This window comes from Poeciliopsis prolifica, unplaced genomic scaffold, assembly GCF_027474105.1.
Source record: "Poeciliopsis prolifica strain line A6 unplaced genomic scaffold, Auburn_PproV2 SCAFFOLD004, whole genome shotgun sequence".
NCBI classification, from domain to species: Eukaryota; Metazoa; Chordata; class Actinopteri; order Cyprinodontiformes; family Poeciliidae; genus Poeciliopsis; species Poeciliopsis prolifica.
Genome location: NW_026562379.1, coordinates 8,033,113 through 8,054,562, shown reverse-complemented (window position 1 = coordinate 8,054,562; position 21,450 = coordinate 8,033,113). Strand labels below are relative to the sequence as shown.

At 36.0% G+C, this 21,450-nt stretch overlaps 1 protein-coding gene across 4 annotated transcripts in view; it reads left to right on the top strand.

The window, feature by feature from the left end:
• The window catches only part of ets1 (v-ets avian erythroblastosis virus E26 oncogene homolog 1), a 42,197-nt gene extending 39,203 nt beyond the window's left edge, over positions 1–2,994 (top strand). For all 4 annotated transcript variants that reach the window (XM_055028481.1, XM_055028482.1, XM_055028480.1 and 1 more), the window contains one exon: positions 32–2,994. In XM_055028481.1, coding sequence (XP_054884456.1) covers positions 32–247 — 216 coding nt within the window. In that variant the 3' untranslated portion in view covers positions 248–2,994. The remainder of the gene's footprint in view (positions 1–31) is intronic.
• The last annotated feature ends 18,456 nt before the right edge of the window (positions 2,995–21,450 follow it).

Here is a 21,450-nt window from a genome sequence, read left to right as displayed (position 1 = left end):
TTTGATGTGCTCTTTCTTTCTCTCTGTGCAGGTTGCCCGGAGGTGGGGAAAAAGGAAAAACAAGCCCAAGATGAATTATGAGAAACTGAGCCGTGGCCTACGCTATTATTATGACAAGAATATCATCCACAAGACATCTGGGAAGCGCTATGTCTACCGCTTTGTCTGTGACTTGAAAAGCTTGCTGGGCTACACACCCGAAGAGCTGCACGCGATGTTGGACGTAAAGCCTGATACAGACGAGTGAAAGCAGAACTGGTGAAAAGAACAAAAACAAACTTAGGACAAAAGTTGAGCTACTGGGACTGAGGCTCATGAAGTTGTCTTAATTGTTTGATAAGAGTTGGTTATCCATTTTTCTGGGGGGACCGAAAAGTTTTTAATGACTCAGTGAGGTCTTTGTTGGATTTGAGCTCCAGTCTTTCAGACCACGTTTGAAAAGGAAGGCAGAAGCCAAAAAAAAAAAACCCTGTATTCACAACCTGTTGGAATTGACGAGTGTGCATGAATGAGTGAGTGAGTGTGGGATTGTGCGCGCGTCTGACATAATACTGGTATTATTTAGCAGCTCAAGGTAAATGAGCGCTACTGGGTAGAATTATCAGGTTATCTTGTGTTCTGTTTAAGTAGCAAAGAGGGGGAGGCGAGAGCTCTGCGATACAAGGTGTGAATGAACGAAGTCGAGAAGGAGCCTTTTTAAAGTAACTTGTTTCATTTTTGAGTTAAGCAACAAGCAGGCAAAAGGTTCAGTTGCCAAAATGTCAAAACTGAACTGATATTTACAACCATTATCACTGTTTCTCCTGCAAGGGGAGAGTTTTCAGCAAGGACCAAAAAAGTGTAATGTAGAATTTGATGTTTGAGGACCATATGCTTGTGCCAGTATTACATTGTTAGAGCACCCAATTTAAATCCACTAGGCTGATTATTGGGCAGAGTATTTTAATCTTTAGGTGTTTCAAATTAGATTCCATCATTGAAGCCAAGTTACACTGTTCTGTTCTCATGGAGCCCACAGCAGAAATGTGCCGATTTGAGTCAGTCAACACTAGACACACTGGCCCTGTGCTCTGTCAGGTTTGAAGAGCCTGTTGAAGATTACTCATACCCAAAGAGGTCTGCAAGACAACCGAAAGAAGCCGTTACTTTTGAAACTGACGCTTTCACCTTTATGTACATGTCGACACCTTGTTAGAGACACATTCTGTGACTGAAATGTATGCATTTTTGCATAATGCCTCCAGTATTAGCAAACTGTAGACAATCTATGTGAGGAGAATCAGTAGACGTTGGTGCAAATTAGATCAACAATCTTGTCAGTTCACTGTCCACATCAACCAATCATTTTAATGATGTTTTAATAGTCCTGTCTGTCTGACCTGTAAAAGTTATTATAGTGATTGGCGGGTTTTTACACAACCATAAGAATGTCAAATATGGGTCAACTTTGGTTTGTTATGCAGAACATTTTGTCCATAAGAAAGGAACTAGAGTAGTGTGATGGTATGATGAAAGAAAAACAGAAAGGCAATAGACAAATGTAAAGAATGGGAACCTGTTTGTTGTGAATGAAGGTCATGGAAAGAAGTACGTGGATTGTGCAGGTGAATTATCACTTAGGTAACAGAAAGGATACACATTGATTTGTGTGTCTGTTGCATGGCTGATGGCAGACTATTCAGATTGTAGTTTATGTGTGTTTTTATCAATGATCAAAATAATATATGTCTCAGAGAGTGTTGTATTCTAAGAGCACATTTATAACAATTCACTGGTTACCTTTTAGGCAAATTGGCAGCGGTTTCCTCCCCAAACAGTGGGAACAGTGTCGTTACACTGGGAAATGCCAAAGTTGAATATTATCCTAAAATACTATGTTATTGTTTACAGTGGCTGAATGTTACCCATATGGATGAAAATAGCTTTGGAGATGTCTATTTGTACAGATTGTATTTCATAATGCTTTACTGAGACCCGGATTACACAAATAATCAGGAGACAAAGCAGGAATAATAACCAAAACTCATGTGAGGTCTTTTGGCTACGGTGCTTTGGGTGTCTACCACGTTTGACACGAAGCAGAAATTTCTCATGTATTTGGAAAGTGTTGTCTTTTATCGTTTCTTAAAATATTTGTTAAGCAGACAGGTTTTGGACAAAGTCTTTGCCATTTCCCACTGAGTGCAGAGAAGAGATGCTGTATTTGTTCTTCTTGTCTGACTGGTAAAAAGCTCCATCGTTATCGAGCACTGACTCTCAAACCTGTGTTGCTTTTACAACAGAGAATTGGATCCTAAAAATGTATTAAACTGCACTGTATGTTATTTCCTTTCTACAAGTTGTTTCAAAACAGTGTTCATTGTTTTGTGTTTTTTTATTATTTTTGCCATGATGTTCATAACAAAGAACAACTTTAATGCCTATAATGCTAATATTTTTTTTTTTTCAAATGTGTTTTGTCAGGAACCATTCTGTTGTTCAATGTGGGAGACTACAATCTACTGCAGGACTTGCGTTATCAGTGACAAGAACATAAACACCAATATTTTGTGACATGCATATCTCAAAATGGATTTTAGAAGGAAAGCCTTATTGTTTTTTAATGGATGTTATTCTTTTCTGTATATTTTATAGTGTCTTTGTATTTTTTGTTATGAGATCATTTTTATTGTATTTAGTTCACAAACATTTGAATATTTTTCAATAATTTATATTTTATAAAAGACGAGAGACGCAGACAGCTGGTGCTTTCATGGGAATTTAAAGGTAGCGCAGGACAAAAATAATGTAGCGGATTTTATTTCCAATTGTCTGTTTTGTTTTTGTGTTCTTTTTTTATATCAAAAATAGACCTGTCTGCTTGAGGAAAAAAAAGGCTGATGCTGGCCCATCAATGATTTCTGCTGGAAAGGTTTTATAAACTGTAGCTTCTATTTCTAAAATGTACTTAATGTACTTCAAAATGTTATAAAATATATGTGAAGAAAGACTTTAGCATTCTGTGTGGTGTGTTATTTAATTTATTCATCATTCATTTTGCATAGGCAAGGTGTGGAACTTTGTGATCAAGCATTTTTTTGGGAATGAGATTCTTTTGATATATGCTGTATCTACGTTATCTTGCATACAGTGTGTAAGTGTGTGCATTTGAAAACGATCTTGTAAGTTTTAGTTTTGAATCAATTTATGGTGCATCAACTTTAAGATAATATCAAATAGGGCCCTGGGCAACTCAGTTGATGAAGTCATGTGCAGAGGTTGTAGTCCTTTATGTGATTGCCCTGAGTTTAATTCCAGGCTTCAGACCATTAAATGCATGCTTCACCCTTTTTTCTCCTCCTGATTTACTGAGTACTGGACAGTCCAAAGGTAGACTTCCAGGCTGAACAACAGCTGTTGTCCCCTTCAGTAATATCCAAGGCACTTGTTGAGATCCAATTTAGGTTCTTTCAGAAGTGGCACAACAATATGATTATGGATGGAAATACGGAGTACTCTTATCAATTTTATTATACTGGTTTAGTGGGGACAAGCTGATGGACCAAAGGACCCTTTAACTGGTGTTTCTTTTTTTTTTTTTAAATGCAGTTTCATATCAGTGTCTCCAAAAATCTCACATAAGAAAAAGTTGTTAGCTTTGTTGCTTGTTACTATTTTTACAAGTGTTTGAAAACTCACTAAATATAGAGACTTTGTCATTAAGTTGGCAATTCTAGACTCTGTGTTTCCCAAACATCTGGCAGTAGTGTTCAATGGGTTTGGTGTCTACATGACATTAAAAATGTCTTTTCTTAACCTATTGTTCAAACTCATTAATATTTTAGAAATATATTCACTTTTTATTCTCTATCCATTTCAGTTTATATGTGATGGTTATACTTGTTTGCATGTATCAGATATATCCATTATAATTTTTAACATTTGAGGTTCCAACCAGAACATATCAATGTAACAAGAAGAACAATAGTATTAACTTGAACCAGCTGAAGCTGTGACTCCAGAGTTCTGTAGGGGGACTTTGAAACATAAGCCGACCACAGTGTCCCAGTTTTAACAAGTGTTTCTTACGTGTTGATAAGGTCATGTAAAAATGAAACCGACACATTGGGACTCGTTCATGTTCTAGCAACCCCTCATATAAATTCCACCAAAGATAGAAAACATGCAGAGCCATGGCCTGCTGCCTCAGACTGCACAGATGTTTTGGCCCTTCTGCAGCCGAGTAGAAACACATTAGAAGAGTCGAGATGCAGATCACTGTACTTTATTATGAATGAAAAAGACAAAGCAGAGTCAATATTTTAAAGACGAAGATGTGTGTTTAGTCAAAGACAAGTTTGTATACTTCAAAACATATATTAATTAATTCAGTATTTTATGTGTGTATGTATATTACAACAGTGCTGCCTTCTCAGTGCTTTTCTTGGCTGAGGGCAGGCCGAGGTTACCAGGTGGTTCTTCTCCTATTCCACCTCCTTGCTCTGACTGGGCTGATGATTGAAACCAGACATGACTGTTGGGCAGGTTTTAAAATATCCTTCCAGACAGTGCAAGCTCTAACAGTCCATTGTGATACCACTCATACCCACCAGCTCCACATCCAAACACAGATTCAAAGCTGGATCATGAAGAATCCACTTTCCCCACTCTGTCTGCCTTCGCAACCCCGCTTAAATTTCCTCCAATTTAACAAGAGCTTTAAGATGGAGGGCTGCAAAGAGCAGAGGAAGTCTAAGCAGAAAGTGAGAACAGTCACAACTGACAGTCACAAAAAATTACAGATAACTCCTTGCTGCTCCGTCCAGAAGGATCCTCCTCCATGTTCATCCATCCACATACCTCCAGATGCCTGACTGCATCTCGTTTGTCAGATTTCAAAGTTAAATATTTAGCAAAAGGGTTGTACCATGGTATGTATTTTTTCTGTAGCACCACTAGAACAGACAGAAAGAAATTACAAGATCTACTGCAACCATATTGTGAAGAAATAGAGGTTAAAATTCAGAGCCTAGCACTTTTATTCAGGGAACAGGAGTACATCTATTTTCCTCCTCGTCAAAAGACTGACTTTGTGACGCACAAGAGACAAAGTCTGTGATTCCATTACGCAGACATGTTGTGAAATATGGACAATGTGTCTCAGAGGACCCTTAAGGAGGGTAGGGCTAATGTAGACTCCACTGGTGTCAAGGGATTAAGAGTTTGGTTTACCATTTCTCTCAAATGTGTACCGAGTTTAAAAGGAGCGAATAATCTTATTTTTTTCTTCATGTTTATCAACTAGAACCATTGCTTTTATCCAACTTCAGAAACTGCATCCATTGAGTTTTCATACATTCCATTTAGCACATTTTTTATTCACCAAATAAAATAGAATTTGAGTGAAGAAAAACGTATTGGATTGAATTGAATTGAAATGATTTGGAAAAAAATGCACTTTATACCATGTTCACTGAAAACCCTTTGGTTAAGAAACTGGCATATTTAATAAAATAGCAGTTCCCTTAGCAAAACTAAGGTATAATGGTGTTGACTTGCCCCAATTTCAGTCAAGCCAAATATTATGTCTGGAATTAAGGTATGCGTCAGAGATGTTTTGCTTTCATTGAAATTGAGGTCAGGTTTGAAAATAATAAATGTTTAATGAGCAGCTGGTTTTAATGTTCTTGTGGCAATCCATCATATTACATTTTAATTATTGTTACATTTTTGAATTCTAACTGGAAATAAAAGTAGCATATTAAATGCTAATCTGACCCACTTGTTTGGGTTCCAAGGTCAGAAGTGGGAAATTAACACATCTGATTCAAATAATTTAATATTTTCTCTAAATAAAATGTATCATTGTAAAGCTACATTAAGTGGTGCTTTAAAGTATGTGTTACTTATTAAAAGCACAAACATATTTAAGTATTCAGTATACTCAAGATTCTATGAAAAATTCACAAGATCTAATAATTTCTAGAATCAAGCATTCACTTCATTAGTAATCATTGTAAGGTCTACTTTTTAATGTTTAAGAAGGTAAAATATACACACAAAAATGGTATTTTCAGTTATTTTTTTTTTTCATTTTTGGCAATTTGGGACTGGTTTTTATTGGGACTTTGCAAACTGACCCGTAGGAAAATGGATCTTATTGGGGAACTCTAAAATCTGAGTTGTCCTCATGCACTCGTCAGGTGTATGTAGAGCATCTGAAACAAGCAGGACACTGGGGCACCAAAGACTAGAACTGGCCACAACTGTTCTAAAGAGTCCTAGAGTGCATGAAAAAACTCTTTAGAGATTTTAAGAAATAAATTAACCCAAACTTCTACATAAGACTCAAGGATTTCCCTGTTGAACCCACTACAAACTAAACAGACTACTTACAAGCTCATCAGTAATTTGTAAAATGTGTTATGTCAAAGCATGTTCTCTGTATAGTCAGACTCACTCTTTTTCTTTCTCTGTGGTATTTATGGCATTGTTGTGTCTGCAAAGTGTTGAACGACTTGTCTTGGCAGGTGTGGTGGTTATATTATCCAGGTTTATAGAGGGCAGATTCAGGGCATCTCCTGCTTTGGCTGGTAATTTGCATTTTTATTGCCGCTGTCACATCCTCAGTTAATACACCATTGACTTCCTGAGCCACCTCTGGACCAAACTGCATCACCTTGCTATCCCACCCGAAATGAGAGTGCCTGCTGGCCCCTGGATCTGCATTGGCTGGAGTTCGGGTACCATTCGACCTAGCATTCTTGGGCGGAAATGGAGTGTCCTCTCATGTTAATGTGGACTTTCCATTAGGAAAAGATGATTGATTTGTGTTGTACTGCTTCTGTGAATAGGAAATAGAACCATAGAATAGAGGAGAGTGATGAAGCTTTGTGAGCAGGTGAGGCCACATGCAAACTAAACTGAGACTGAATCAGAGAGCAGATGATGGGGGCGGGAGCACGAGCAAGAATTTTGGAGACAAAAAGAGATGAGAGATGGAATAGAAAGCTGAATGTGGGAGGGTGAAGGTTAGGAGGTGAAAAGGAGCAAAGGAGCAGTGGAGGGTTTCGAGGTGTGAAGGGATGGGGAGACGAGTGTTGAGAGATGGCAAAGGTGTTGAGGTGCTGAAAGGCTTTCATTTCAAACACTGTCTCCAAGTGAGATGACAGACAACAGCAGAAAAGAAAAGAATCTTTAAGTGAGCTTGTAATATTCTTGGGTTTTGTAAAGAAGCCGAAAAACTATTTAAAAGCCAATTCATTCGAGAAGTAATTCAATATCCACAGCTGCAGCATTCAGACGCAACCTCGTTTTGAACAAGCATGGCAGCATAAGGCAGAAACCGTGTGAGCTGGATTAAAACAGCCTTTGGTTACTGTCCAGTCAAACAAGTCAATGTTTTCACTTTTATTTCACTTTGAGTCAAGTGGGATTCAACAACTTTCCCAGGACATCTGCTCCTAACGCCCACGTTTTTTGTCCTTGTCCAATGGAAGAGCTTCATTTACAACTAAGACCTGTGGGGGCTGTGCAGTGATTGGCCCACCCGGAAAAGAACCTAGAAAGGGACGGCTGAGCCCTGAGAATTTTCCGAAACATTTTCTTCTTCGTCTTGGCTTTCAGCAGCATCTGCTTTCAATCAACAAGAGTCACTGCTTGCCCTTTTTTTCCTTCTGTGTGACTTAGACTTACATGAAAATCAGACGTACAGTGCCTCACACGTTTATATTGTGAGCAAAATAAAGCAATGCATAGTTATGAAGTGGACAGAATATGATCAAAATATTTAGCCAAAACAAAATTCTTAAAAGGGTGACCTTCATTTATGCTCAAACTCCAATAAGTGATAGAAGTACCTTTCAGATGTGCCGAGCTAGGAAGGGTTACAAATATTTACAAACTTGGCACATCTAGAGATGTACATTTTCTTGAATTCCCCCTTGCGAACAATTTAATACTGGATGAGAAGTTTTTGCAAATTGGACTTTGAGTGAACCCATTTTTGCAAATGAATGTGGTTTGATCAAAGCCATATCTTTGTAAAGGTTGTCCTGCTCGTCTCCTCAGTCTCTAAGAATTTCTTCCAGAACCATTCTGTTGAAAACTGCACTTCTGCATTCAGAAGGGCAGTTTTCAAATCTGACGACTTTCCTTTTCCATGATAATGAATAACATCCTCACATTATTCAGTTAAATAAAAAAAAATACTCTCTTCTTTCCAAAGGGAAATTAAATATTGTAACTCACATCATCCAAATATCTTCAAAGAGTTGCTGTGGAGAGCTATGTAGTGGGAAGAACAGATCTAATATGAGGCATATAATCTGTGAAAAAAAAATATTTTTTTCTCTATATTCTCCCTCTGGTCCTATGCCATCTGCAGAAATACAAAACCACACAATAACATCCAAAATGTGTGTCTTTGCACTGTCAGTTATCCTCATATATACGTCCTGCTCACAACCTGCCAAGGAATAAAGAGTGGTATTAACTGCATCACCTTGCAGCCCTGGTTACAAAAATTCACAGTAAAATGTATTAATGTTTGAGTTTTGTACAGGACAAAATGTGAAAAGGTTGAAGGAGTATAAATACTTTGTCAAGATAATTGTTTTACAAAGTTTTGGCCTGTAAATGACTATTAAATTGGCCATGGAGAAATTAGCATTAGCAGTATCACAAAACATGCTTCACTGTTATTTAGTTTCTGAATGAGGTCTGACCGGAGTAAATGTCAGCAAAGTCAGGAGGCGAAAGCTTAAGCAGCGTACATGGTTTAACTGCTGCCCTCAGCACTTCAAGCCACCATGTTCATGAGAAACTATTACAAAAGGTCAACATGCTTTGCCACAAGTGAATGTGCAAGTTGCACTTGTGTGCTTTACTTTTTTTCGCTAACAATTTTGCCCACCTATTTTGGTCATGCTATTTGGCCATTACTGTTGTTATTAATGATTTTCAGTGTAGCAGGTCCTGTCTACAGACATTGGGAAATGAGCACAATTTTTCACTTCAACCAAAGTAAAGCTCATAATGTAAGTGATAGCAACTACAGCTTTTGCCTTGCAATTAGTTATGGTGCTTGTGTTGTTTCTGCCAGCAAATTGTTCCAGAGTTTTTGGCCCCCATGGCCAAACAATTATGGGAGAAATAACTTGGAGACTGTAGTGCTGGTTGAATTTAGGAGTTAGTGTGTTCTGTGGAAATAACTGGGTCTATGTGTGACCCAAACAGACAGAAATAAAACAGAGCCAATAATACAAATTATCCAAAATATTTTGTAGGCCCCGTCTCACAGGTGCTCATCAACAAAGTCAAAATTATTTCGGAAAATAGCTTTTCATACAAGAGCGCTTGTCTCCAAAGCAAATATAGTTATTACCGGTGGCTGCCTGTTTTCAAGCTCCCTCCCTTTGACCTTTGACTTTATGGTCCAGCTCCAGCTGGGTGCATCCTAATTTACAGAGCAGTAGAGCCTTCTGGCCTTAAAACACAAATGTGGGTCAAACTTCACCAATAAATCTGTCTTGTGCCCCTCCCGAAGAAAGTTCTTGTGTTTCATTGCACTGCCTCTGTAATTCTTTTCTAAATTCTGATCTTAACTGATTGTGTTTTAGTAAAACAGTGCTAATAAATACTGTACGCTCCTTTTATTTACATGCTTTTTTCAGATATCAAGTAAAGGATTTTGTTAATACAAAAAGTTGTATTAACCAACTCTTCAGTTGGTTAATACATAAATCCTAAGACATTAAAACCTGTTTGAAACATGTTGAAATGTGAAAATTACCTTCGCAAAACACTGCAATAACTATTACAGAGTGTACATATTTTTTCTGTCTAATACATTCTGTTGCAAATGATCATGGGAATGTTTTTACACCCAATTAAATGTCAAGAATTTTCTATTTTTCATATGTGTGTATTATTGAAGTGACAGTGCTGTGACAGAAAGCAAACCTTCTTGATATCCAGCATAATGATGGAAAATGTTTGCAAAATTATACCCTAAAGAGAAGAACAGCAAAAGAAAAAAAACAAACTTGGGAAGAGGTGATTTTATATCAAAGCCTGGCAGTTGTGGTCAATGGCATAGATTAAAATCATGAGACAAAATGTAATAATTCTCAGCTTTTATGTAGCTGTCTGCTCAGTTTCCATTAAATCCCTGGCACAGCTAAGTTTTCCTAACACAAAGTGTTTAAAGAGTACATGGAAAGAAACAAAACAATAAATAAAGAATGGTGTTTCATTCTACACTTCTTTTTGACTTGTATTTGTAACGTGGGTTACTCTGTGAAATTTTAAACTTCCATTTCTTTATTCTTCCTCACTCAGGTGAAAGTTTCTGAAGTACGTTTTAGTTGCATTAAAGAGGTGATTTCATTTCATTCCATGAAGAAAACAAAATCAGCTGTCTCATAGTTTGCACTGAGTCATGAGAACTGCCTGATGATACCTCATCACATGCATGCCATGTTTTTGCTTATTTAGTATAGATGTTGGGTAACTGCTTTAAACCACTAATTGTGATTTTCACCAAATAAACTGAAAACAAAAATGAGAGGAAAAATATGTTACCATACTGAAACTAGAAAAATATGATCATTGCTCCACACAGGCCACAAGTGAGCATTATTGTTTCAACCTCTGGCACTTCTGAAAAAGACTTTTTGAGGAAAGGACAGAAACTTAAAATTCATGCAGAAACCTGTGCATGACATTAATTAATTAATTAATTAATCAGTGCCTTGATTCTTTCCAAACATATCCTAAAAACCATGAGCCCTGAGAGCTGGCTCAAGAAAAGAGAATGGCAGATCCACCCTGTATTCATGCAGAAGGTGGCTCTAGAAAAAGAACATAATACGACAAATCATAAGAAATGTTGAAACCAGGGTGGACAGAGGGAAGAGATTAGCGACTTGAAAAATCTTCAATCTAAGGGTGAGAGTGCAAGAAATACATCAAATTCATCCTCAATGTTTGACAACACATGATTTTTAAGAACAGATGAGCTTAAGAGATTAAAAAAAGCAGAAGTGCCACTTTTTCATCATCATGTAGGTCATAAACAGTGAATTCAAGCAATACGTACACATATTTTTGTAAAGCTGTTTATCATTTCTATAGTAACTGTCTGTTCCATAAAATTTATATCATGCACTAAGTGGCTTAGTTTGTTAAGCTCCTAATTGCCAGTATTTCTCTTGTTCCTTTTAACCTACTGTGGAATAAAACAAACTGTTAGGAGGAGTGATCATTAAGTTTGGTTTCTTTACATAAGATAAACGACATGTCATGACAGCATTGGGTTTGTTTTGAAGATCTGCTAAAAAAGGGAGACATATTGACCTTTTACCTAGAGTAAGCAAATGATAAAGTCTTTGCCTTGAATATAAGAATTTCAGTATCTTAGTGTTTTTTCACAAGTTATGGGAGGATGGATCATGAACTAAATGTATAGATGTGGGGCTCATCTGTAATAATGAAGCAGCTTAGCCAAATGGAGATGCTGTCTATTTGGCTAAGCTATTGACTGTTAAGCATATTTATAAAAAGAAAGACCATATATATATATATATATATATATATATATATATATATATATATATCTATATATATATATATATATATATATATATATATATATATATATATATATATATATTATATATATATATATATATAGATATATATAGATATATATAGATATATATATCTATATATCTATATATATCTATATATATCTATATATATATATATATATATATAATATATATATATATATATATATATATATATATATATATATATATATATATATATATATATCAGACAAATTCCCCAAAGATTTGCAGCTACATTAGTGAGGAAGACTGGCCTTACACACACTCACAGGTAAATATACGAGATCTTTTGAATCTTTCCACCTTGTGTTGGTTCATCAGGTCTTCAGGTAATCCCTCAACAATATACATCATGGTTTGTGATTGTCGTAATGTGACAAAATTTAAATGAGTTTCATGTGTATAAATTATGCTGCATTGTACATGACTTCTGCTTTAATCATACCCAAAGAACAACATCAGCTCAGCAATTTTAAACAAGCAACGAATCTTCTGGAAATCACCGGTTATTTACATCTCACTCATATTTACATATGGCTAAAAATGGTCTGTGGTTTCCTTGTGATCATATATTCACTGTGACTCTGCAACAGCAATACTTTACCATTACAAAACACTTGGTGTTCCTTTTTTCCCCTTACTTTGCATGTTCCTGGTAAGGTCATGTGACAGTGTACCAAAAAACATCTTGTTCACTTAACCACAAACCAACTCCCATTCCCATATTACACACTGCCTATCTAACCCCTTGCTTATGTTGCTGCCCTTGATATTCTGCTTTTGCATAAGGAACATAAGAGTCAAATTTGACATGGACGTTTTCCCAATCATCCTTTTCTCTTTCACTGTCCTCAAAGCTCTGTTGATAACTACATACAAGGTGGCTTACCAGCAGTCATTTCTTTACTGAAACAATAAAGCTGAAAGATCACGAGAAAAAAAAAACATGTCACATGTGGCAGAGATGCAAAGGAGGGTGTGGGTAAAATGAAGGGGTAATGGTAGTTGTTCACACGGTGCAGGAGACACGCATGCCTCAGGTCACAGAGTTTCCCAAGCAAAGATCTCCGTCACAATGGAAGTTGAATAAGTGCAACAGGCTGCTTGGAAGAGCACACAATTTGGTTAGAGGTGGTGCATTGTCCTTCATATGGCCATGACAAGAACATGGAGCATAGCTATGTCCTAAAATAATTACACAGTTTTTGTATCCCTAGCAAGTAGCTTTTGTTTCCCTCCTGCTTTGGACAACTTATCTTTGGAGTTGTGCAAAGTTGCTTTATCAGTGTATGCGTGTGCATGTGCTTGTGCCTGTGTTTGGATTGTTATAGGGTTTGACACTTCACAGACCCTTCTGCTCTTTATCACTGATACAAGGGAACGAGCCTGAGTCTAGTTGCTTTTGCTCCCTCTGGACATCTAATTCTTAAATCTTAGCCATGAGGTTACATTATAAAGCAGCATGAGTTTTACAATCACAGAAGTGAAAAGAGATGCAACATAACAACAAATTCATACCAGGAACATGATTTTTTCTTTTTTAAAGCAAGAAGTCCTGTCTGACTAGTGCAGCTCAACCTCACTGATTCCCAGTGCTACTTGTGTGGCATTTCTGTTTGGTCTAAGGCAAGGTGAAACAACACGACAAATGCTCATAAGGCAAGCTATCTTTAACAATCCTGGCTTGGCCTGACTAATGCTGCCGCTGACAGGACTGCTGTGATAGGGTTGGAGCCATGGGACAGCCGCCTCAGCACACTCAGCGGGACACCCTCCCGGCCTTTTCCCACATCATTGGGGGCTGGTGGGAGGCTGAGGCGAGAGGTGGGCTCCTTGCTCCAATCTTCTGGGTTGTGGCTGGGAAAGACTGCAGCTCACTGTTCTCACCATCTCCCCCTGTAGTCACAGACTCACCAGTGGAAGTAAGAATGGGGGTCAAAGGAGAAATTCTTAAAGTGACAAGGCTCATGACTTTAGGGTAAATTTTCACTGTGAAATTGTATGGAGGTTTGGTGAATTACATTTGTGTAGATGATTTTTTGTTGTTGTGCTTTGTTGTGTTTTTTTTCCAGAGTTTGTGCCTTGAGAGCAATGTGAACTGAAGTCAGCAATTACTAATAATTCATCAGATGAGTGCGTAACATTAACAACTGAACATGCCTGTGCAGCATGTGGACCTCAGGCTTACATTTTAGCATTACAACCTGCGTCCTAAGAGAGGTGTCGTTTAACTGAAGATTTTGGGCTGTTTACTTCAGCTTGTTACAAGTGGAAAACTAGCAATGTTTTGTTTTGCATGTGAACTATCACAGGCATACCCTTAATTTAACCACTAAACTTCAGTCCATATATTAAAAGGCTTCTTTATTTAGTTTTATTTTGCAAATCAAATATCTTGTTCACTTTTTTTCAATTAGATTTCCTTTAGTTAGATTAATAAAATAAAAAAAGCACAGAGAAACAGTTATGAGTAAATCACAGTTTAGTAAAACCTAAAGAACATTTGAATTTGTTTTAGGGTTTCATTACTGAGCTTTATTCTTTATAGATCATAATTCAACATTTCTGCAAAGTAATTGCTATGTATAGACTAATTTAACTATGGCTTTTAAAGTTACTAAAACAAATAGTGCAAATAGGAAAAATCTGGGAATTCTTGAGACTCCCTCTGAAACACTTCTGCCTTTGTAATTTTATTTTAACAGAAAATACCCTCTAATATGCATTAAAACACACAGCGAAAACTGTCTTGTACTTGTGCAGAAGAACATACACAGTTTTTCTTATCTATGCTCTTTTGGGTACAGCCAATTAGTAATAACAATATGAATGGAAGTCCTGGATTGGCTGCTTTGCAAAGGCCAAACAAATAGTGCTGCATCTAGATCAGACCTTCCCAAGCTAGATTTTCTTTTGAATATTTTAAATATGGTCCATGAAAAACTCTGTTAATAATTTGGATTTACATTCTACAGAAGAGGTGAAAGTTGAACTACAAATAGACAACTTAAACTGATCTTTTACAGTCAGGCGCACTACCATTTTTTGATTGTCTTACAAACACTCTTAACCTATCCAAAATACGCTTCATTTTTATATCAGATGGTCTGATTTCTCCTTTATTGGGCTAAAATATACTAGGAGATTCTCATTTATAAAACTAATCTTGGTCTTCTTTTATATAAAACCTTAGGCTTACAGAAATTAAAGATTATTTTGATCACTTTCCACTCATGTTTGTACCCATAATAATGATATGTAAACATTTAACTTGAGGACATTTTGATGACAAAAACAAGGAGACATGAATCTATTACCCCTGTTTTGCACACTCTTCACTGGATTCATGGAGTGCAGTACATGTGGCACTTTTCTGTCCTATGTTGAATTTATTTTGGACATTGGCCTCTGATACGAGTTTAGTCATGTGGCATCAGGTCTGGACACATTTTCTATGGGCTCGGGCCGGTTGGGACTTTTTAAACCTCCAGAACCTTCCCAGGAGTGATTGGCTTACCAAGGTTGATAGACACCAGCCCCCGTTTTGACTATTGCAAGAATAACCATGAACGAACGGAGTTCTGAGGCCAAAACCATGGCCACTTGGGAGAACAGAAAAGCTATGTTTACTAGAAACCTTTATGTGATCCGAGGAGTAGAATGTGTATAAAAAGACCAAGGACTATAGTAATCTCAAAAGATTGAGCAAAGGGGAATCATTAAACATCTCTGTTTTTTTGCTCTAACTCTTTGAACTGAAGAAATGTGCAATTATACTGGCAAATAAGGAATTGCAAATCAATAACAGTTGTGCAAACCATCCAGGAACAAAATGAATCCAATATTTTGTGCATATCTGTCACAACATCCCCATTAGCTCAAGGAACTAATCATCTCCTGCGATCAACAAAACCTCATTGAATCATGGTTTGAAACCAATGTTTCAATGTTTGCTTTGGTACATCATTGTTCCAAAGCAAAAAAATAACTTTTTCATTGCTAACTGGCTCCTAGTATGCACAGTAAAATCAAACCACTTCAGTGTTATAAATGCGAAACAACCAATGATCATTGGAGGTAGTTTCAACATTGACTTATTAGATGAAAAGATTACCTCTGAAATTGTGAAGTGGAAGCAGAATTGTATGTTTCTTGTTACACTTTCAGCTTCTGCACGCTCAGTCTCCCCCCCACTATAGCTGATGAGAAAGAGTGGGTGGCAGAGGCAACAGCGATAAGACCTGGTGAGCAGAAGGGGATGGAGGAAACCGGTTTGCTTTGAGGGTCATTGACCAGGCAAAAATTAGCAACTTGCTGTATGGGCACAAACACAAAGTACTGACGGTGGAGTGGTCGCACAATTATATCAGCTTGCACATGTACTCCCATTTATGGCCAGGCCAAGATATACACACACACACACATATATATAAGCACACACAGACTGGAATGACCAAGAAGATACTTCATACTTTGCTGATTTGACAATTCTTTCCACTCTGTGTTTAGCTTGGGCTGCTTTTTTTTTTTCAATAGATCTCTCTCTCACTCTCTCTCTCTCTTACTCACACAGTCACACTAAAAGAAGCATATACAGGAAACCACCTTTATCAGAAACTCCACCCCAGAAGTAATTTTTTGCTGCACCCGCAAGGCTCTAACGCCTTCAGCTAGTTTGAACTAAAATATCAGCACTGTAACGGCAATGTACCACAAACCTCCTTGAAACAACTGCTCAGATGAAAACAGCACATTGCATATTTAAACGAACCTTCATGAATTAAAAAAGAATCATACATCAAAGAGGTGAGATGTTATGTTAGCTAAACAGCAGTAGTAGTTTATTTTTTGATTGCTAGATATACAAGTTGAATAAAAGTCTTAAGGGATTCTTTCCTCAAAAGTAATTTATGAAAGAACTTACATAAAAAATTTTGTTGGATTATGCTTTTCATGCAACTCCATTTTTTAAATCCTAACTAGCAAATTAAGTGCTTATTTTCATGGCAGACATCCATAAGGCTAAAAAGATTCATCAAACTTTTATTGCAGATGTGACCAAATACTAATTAATTTGGTCAATCTAGCTGTGAGCAGAAGACTAGGTGAGCTTAAAATTTGCAAAATAAAAATGCAAAAGTGGATCAGCCTTGTTCAGCTGCAACAATGGTATCTATACAATTTATAATAAACAGAATCATTGTTGCACACACAGATTGCAGTTAGATTTAGGCTACCTAAGTTAGAACATCTTTTGTTTCTTCTGTCCTCACCACAATGAAATTCCCCTTGACCTAATTATATTAAAATACCTCATTACAAATGCATAAATTGTTCTATGTTTTGTATACAAAGTAATTCTGCAAAGTTAGCTTGAACATTTTCTTTTGTTTTCAACTCTGAACATATTTTTTTTTTAACACAATACATTTTACTTAATGAGGCATTAATTACAGTTATGCAAGCATCCCAATTCTATCGTGAAAGTTTTTTTTCCTTGTAATACCCTAAATATTGTTTAATAGACCTAGTTTTTTGTACCTTTCACACAATTACTTTTTCTTGAAACAAACATTTGTGTCAACAGAACAAAGAAAAAACAAAAATATGTCTTAATGAGTTTTATACCAATATATATTTATTTTATCCTTAGAGTAAATTCTAAAGAATAAATGACAGATCATTCTCTTCAACCCAATGTTTTGCAGTCCTCTTGTCTTGACTGTTTATATCAAAAAACATATTAGATTTTGACATTCACTTTGTCAAATATTTTTATTATTATTATTATTATTATTTACTTTTTCATATTTTAATATTGAAAGACCATACTGGGATAAATAAAGATAGATAAAACATAAAATTGAAAGCATATGAACAAAAGTAGTTACAGGACTGTGCAATGCTCTTCTAATTAACATGTACTGCAATCAAATTTAGAACCAGTGCAATAGTACTAGTTCACAAACAGATTCTGTCTGAATTTGCTTTTTGTTTCAGACCATTAAGCAAATTTTGAAAGGTAAAGATGCATGTATAAGTCTATGGCTACCTAACTGTGATTTTTAAAAAAAAGTCACCAAAAATTAACTAGCACTGAGAAGGAGAATCCAATATGACTGCCTAATATCATATAAATACAAAATTAGGCCCCTACTGATGATGAATGCTGGCAAGTATTGCTATGATCTATGAGATGGTCTAAAAGAACATTAAACATCTTCAGATACTTTGTCTCCACCTACACCACAAACATGCCCTTTGGCGTGCTTTTGAGAAAAGGAAGCCTTTCTCAAAAGCACCTTTCATTATATGCTGTTTAATATCAGCGACAGTCAATAGACACCTTTAACCACAGCATTGGTTTGCCACTCACCATAAAGTTCAAGAGGCAGAGGTTAATCTTAACATACATATAACATAACAATCTGACTGGTAGAGAATCAAAACATATTTACTTTCTAAAAGCTAAATAGTGAGATGCTTACAAGGTAGAAGACTGATTACCATCATCTCTTCTCAGCAAGAAACTTCTTAACAAACTAATAACAAACTATCCTTAGGATACTTTCTAATCAATGCAGAATTAAGCCAGTGCCTCAAATGTTGTAACATATATAATTTAAAAATCGATGGAGTTCAGCTCCCTTGACTTAACAGGACGGCTCAAGATCCATTTCTGCCTATTTCTAAAGAGGAGTTTCAACTATGCAGTCACTGTGTAAAGTTTAAAGCACCTTTAAAACAAGGCTCGTTGTCACAACACTCTGACTTCACAAGGCAGTTGTCAAGACAAGGACTATAACTGCACTTTAAAGTATTGTGTTTTTATATGTGTCTGTGAAATCTCGTGTCACAGCTTCAGCTACAGTCAGTTTCAGACAAAGTCATCATTACAAAAGCCACCCCTGCCTACAACATAGGTCTGTCACCCGCCTTAAAAATAAGGAAGTATCACTATTTTTTTTTTTTTATCAAGGAGCAACATTTCTGCTTGAGTACATCCAGATGACAAGGTAATGCAAGATGGTGTGGCTCATTAAAACCAATAACAGCTAACCTACATAATGTGTGGTGTGAAGTACAGCTTCTAAATGGAGCATTGGCTACTACTGTTACAGCAAAATGTTCATTTTCTGATTTTCTCAGGGTACTCCAGCATTCTCCACCAATCTAAATGTTTTCATTTTTCCTTTGTGCCACTACATTGACCTTGATAATATTTACTAGCAGTCTGTCTAGGATTTGTTCATTGACAACAAAACGGGGCACGGATATAGAATATAATAGCTACCTTGTGTTTTACAAGCTATACAAAGTTTAATGAGGAAACTGGAAAATAAAATAAACTACTATATATATATATATATATATATATATATATATATATATATATATATATATATATATATATATATATATATATATATATATATATATATATATATATATATATAATTTATTTTTATTTTTTCATTGAAAAATCACCAAATTGGAGAGAAAGATAAATACAAGTTAACTGCAAATTTTACTAGACATTTCTAATTGCCTACAACTTACATCAACATGATTTTTTAATATAGAAGCATTTCATGCCTTGTTATAAATAACTGGAACAAACTTCACAGCAGCAAAACTGCACGACAGGCTTTCATTACAGTCACACATTAGGTTGAAATAATACTGTCCCTCTTAACATATGTGTGTGGTGACATTCTCTAATAGTAAGAATTAAAGACAAGTCTGGTTTCAATTTCATAAAGCATCATTGACCCTCAATAAGTTTAAAATTCATACACTTTGCATAAGTAATATTTGTGTTTCAGGTTAGTGGCCATATACAAATTATCTCAGATATATATAAAAAAAAAAAAAACTGGGGTTTTTGTTTGCTTGTTTTGTTTAGATGATGCTATTAGCATGTATTCAGACAGTAAATAAAACAAAATGGGTATCCCTAGAGTCATGTGCAAATTCCTGTGAATTTGCACATAGGAGCTGTTAATAAATTTGTGGCACAAAGAGGTCAGCAAGAGATTATTGTAGAGCATCTGTGAATGTCAGAAGGTCAATGCTTGTATTTGTTGGCACAGTGCGTGTTTCCTTCAAGATGCATTTATTTACATATGCATGAATAACAAGATGATTTATTTGTTCACCTTTTATATTTCCCACTCTCTTGGGCTCACCTTCTATTGTAGAGAATTAATCATTTGTCTGACACATGCAGTGCGGCAGACAGTGAGGCAGACACAGGGAGAAACATGATGGGGGAGGAGACCGAAAGGGATGGCACAAGTCAAATTGGAAACATCCTTTCAACATGTCCTATCTGAGCATTTTATCTGGAAAAAGACACCAAAGGGAGTTGAGGGATACAGACAGGGTGTTGCGTTTTTGAGTTCAAAGGCCTCGAACCAATGCTTTGGCAACCATACAAACAGCAGTAGCCTCAGAAAAAAAAAAAATAATTAAATGCAGTCACTGGACACTTTCTAAAGAATTGTTAAAATTAACAGAAGCTTGCAAGTTTACATCAAAGATATGTTTAGTCCCACATGTCACTTAATCCTATTTGAAACAGAATCTGTGGTGAGTAGTTTTTCTCCCTCTGTCATGTGAATTGAACTTTCTTTGCTTCTTGTGATTTTATGGAAATATACAGGAGTTTTGAAAGTGTGGTGCAGCCCACAAAGCTGGAGTCCAGTGTTGTGATGGGAAAAATGCCTTTAATTATTTATGCTAATTTTTTTTGTCATTTTAGTGTAGCATCTTTAACTGTTCGAACCCAGACTGGTTTTTATTTTACAGATTCACCAAATTGTTGTAGCACGTAGCTGTACACACTACAAATGCCAGAGGCTTCAGTGAGTCTGTCCAGCACAGCCAATAGTGATTTGCTGCCAAATGATGTGCAGTGTAAGGAGTTTAATATCATATCTTAAATTCAAGCTAAAAGCTTGTAGTGTGTATAGCTACAACAATTTGGTGAATTCAAACTAAAAGCTTGAATTTAAGATATGAATCTTTGCCATGAAAGCCTCATATTGATTTTAGGAGAAAAACTTCTCAAAGCAGGAAAATGATAAGAAACTGACCTAAAAAAGTGAAAAAACACCAAGCTATTAATCTGTGACTGAGTGAAACCATCAGCTCACGAATGAAAGAAAAAGATGAAAGTCTTTTCTGTGAATGAAATTAAATGTTTTTCTATATTGTTAAATTTAACTGTAAAATACTAAGCTTATGTACATTAGTTGGATTAATTTTTGGTTGGAATAGAATTTATGGGTTTCAAAGATGTTAGTACATTATGTAGTATTAGTCACCTTTGTGTTTTAAGCACTTTGAAATGCCTTGTAGCTGAAATGTGCTATACAAATAAAATTTGATTGATTGATTGATTACATACATCCTGAATTGTGAGTAAGATACTTCTACTTGTGTCAAATTGCACATTATGTTTTCATGTCATAATCTTATGCAGTTTATTATTAATATTGTTGAACTAATTTTATATATTGTGACAGACTGTCCAGGGTGACCCCCCGACCCCCCTCTCACCCAAAACATTTGCTGGAGATATGCCCCTGCACCCTTCCTGGCCCCTCTAGGGACAAGGGTGTACAAAAAATGAATGGCTGAATGGATTGATTGAAATCTGTGAGTTTGAATCAAATTTGATGAAACAGTCAGCTTTATTTTACATTGCAGTTTGTCCTGGAGAGTCTTTTACTTAAACCAGGGTAAAAAAAAAAAAGTTATATATGTATATATATATATATATATATATATATATATATATATATATATATATATATAATATATATATATATAT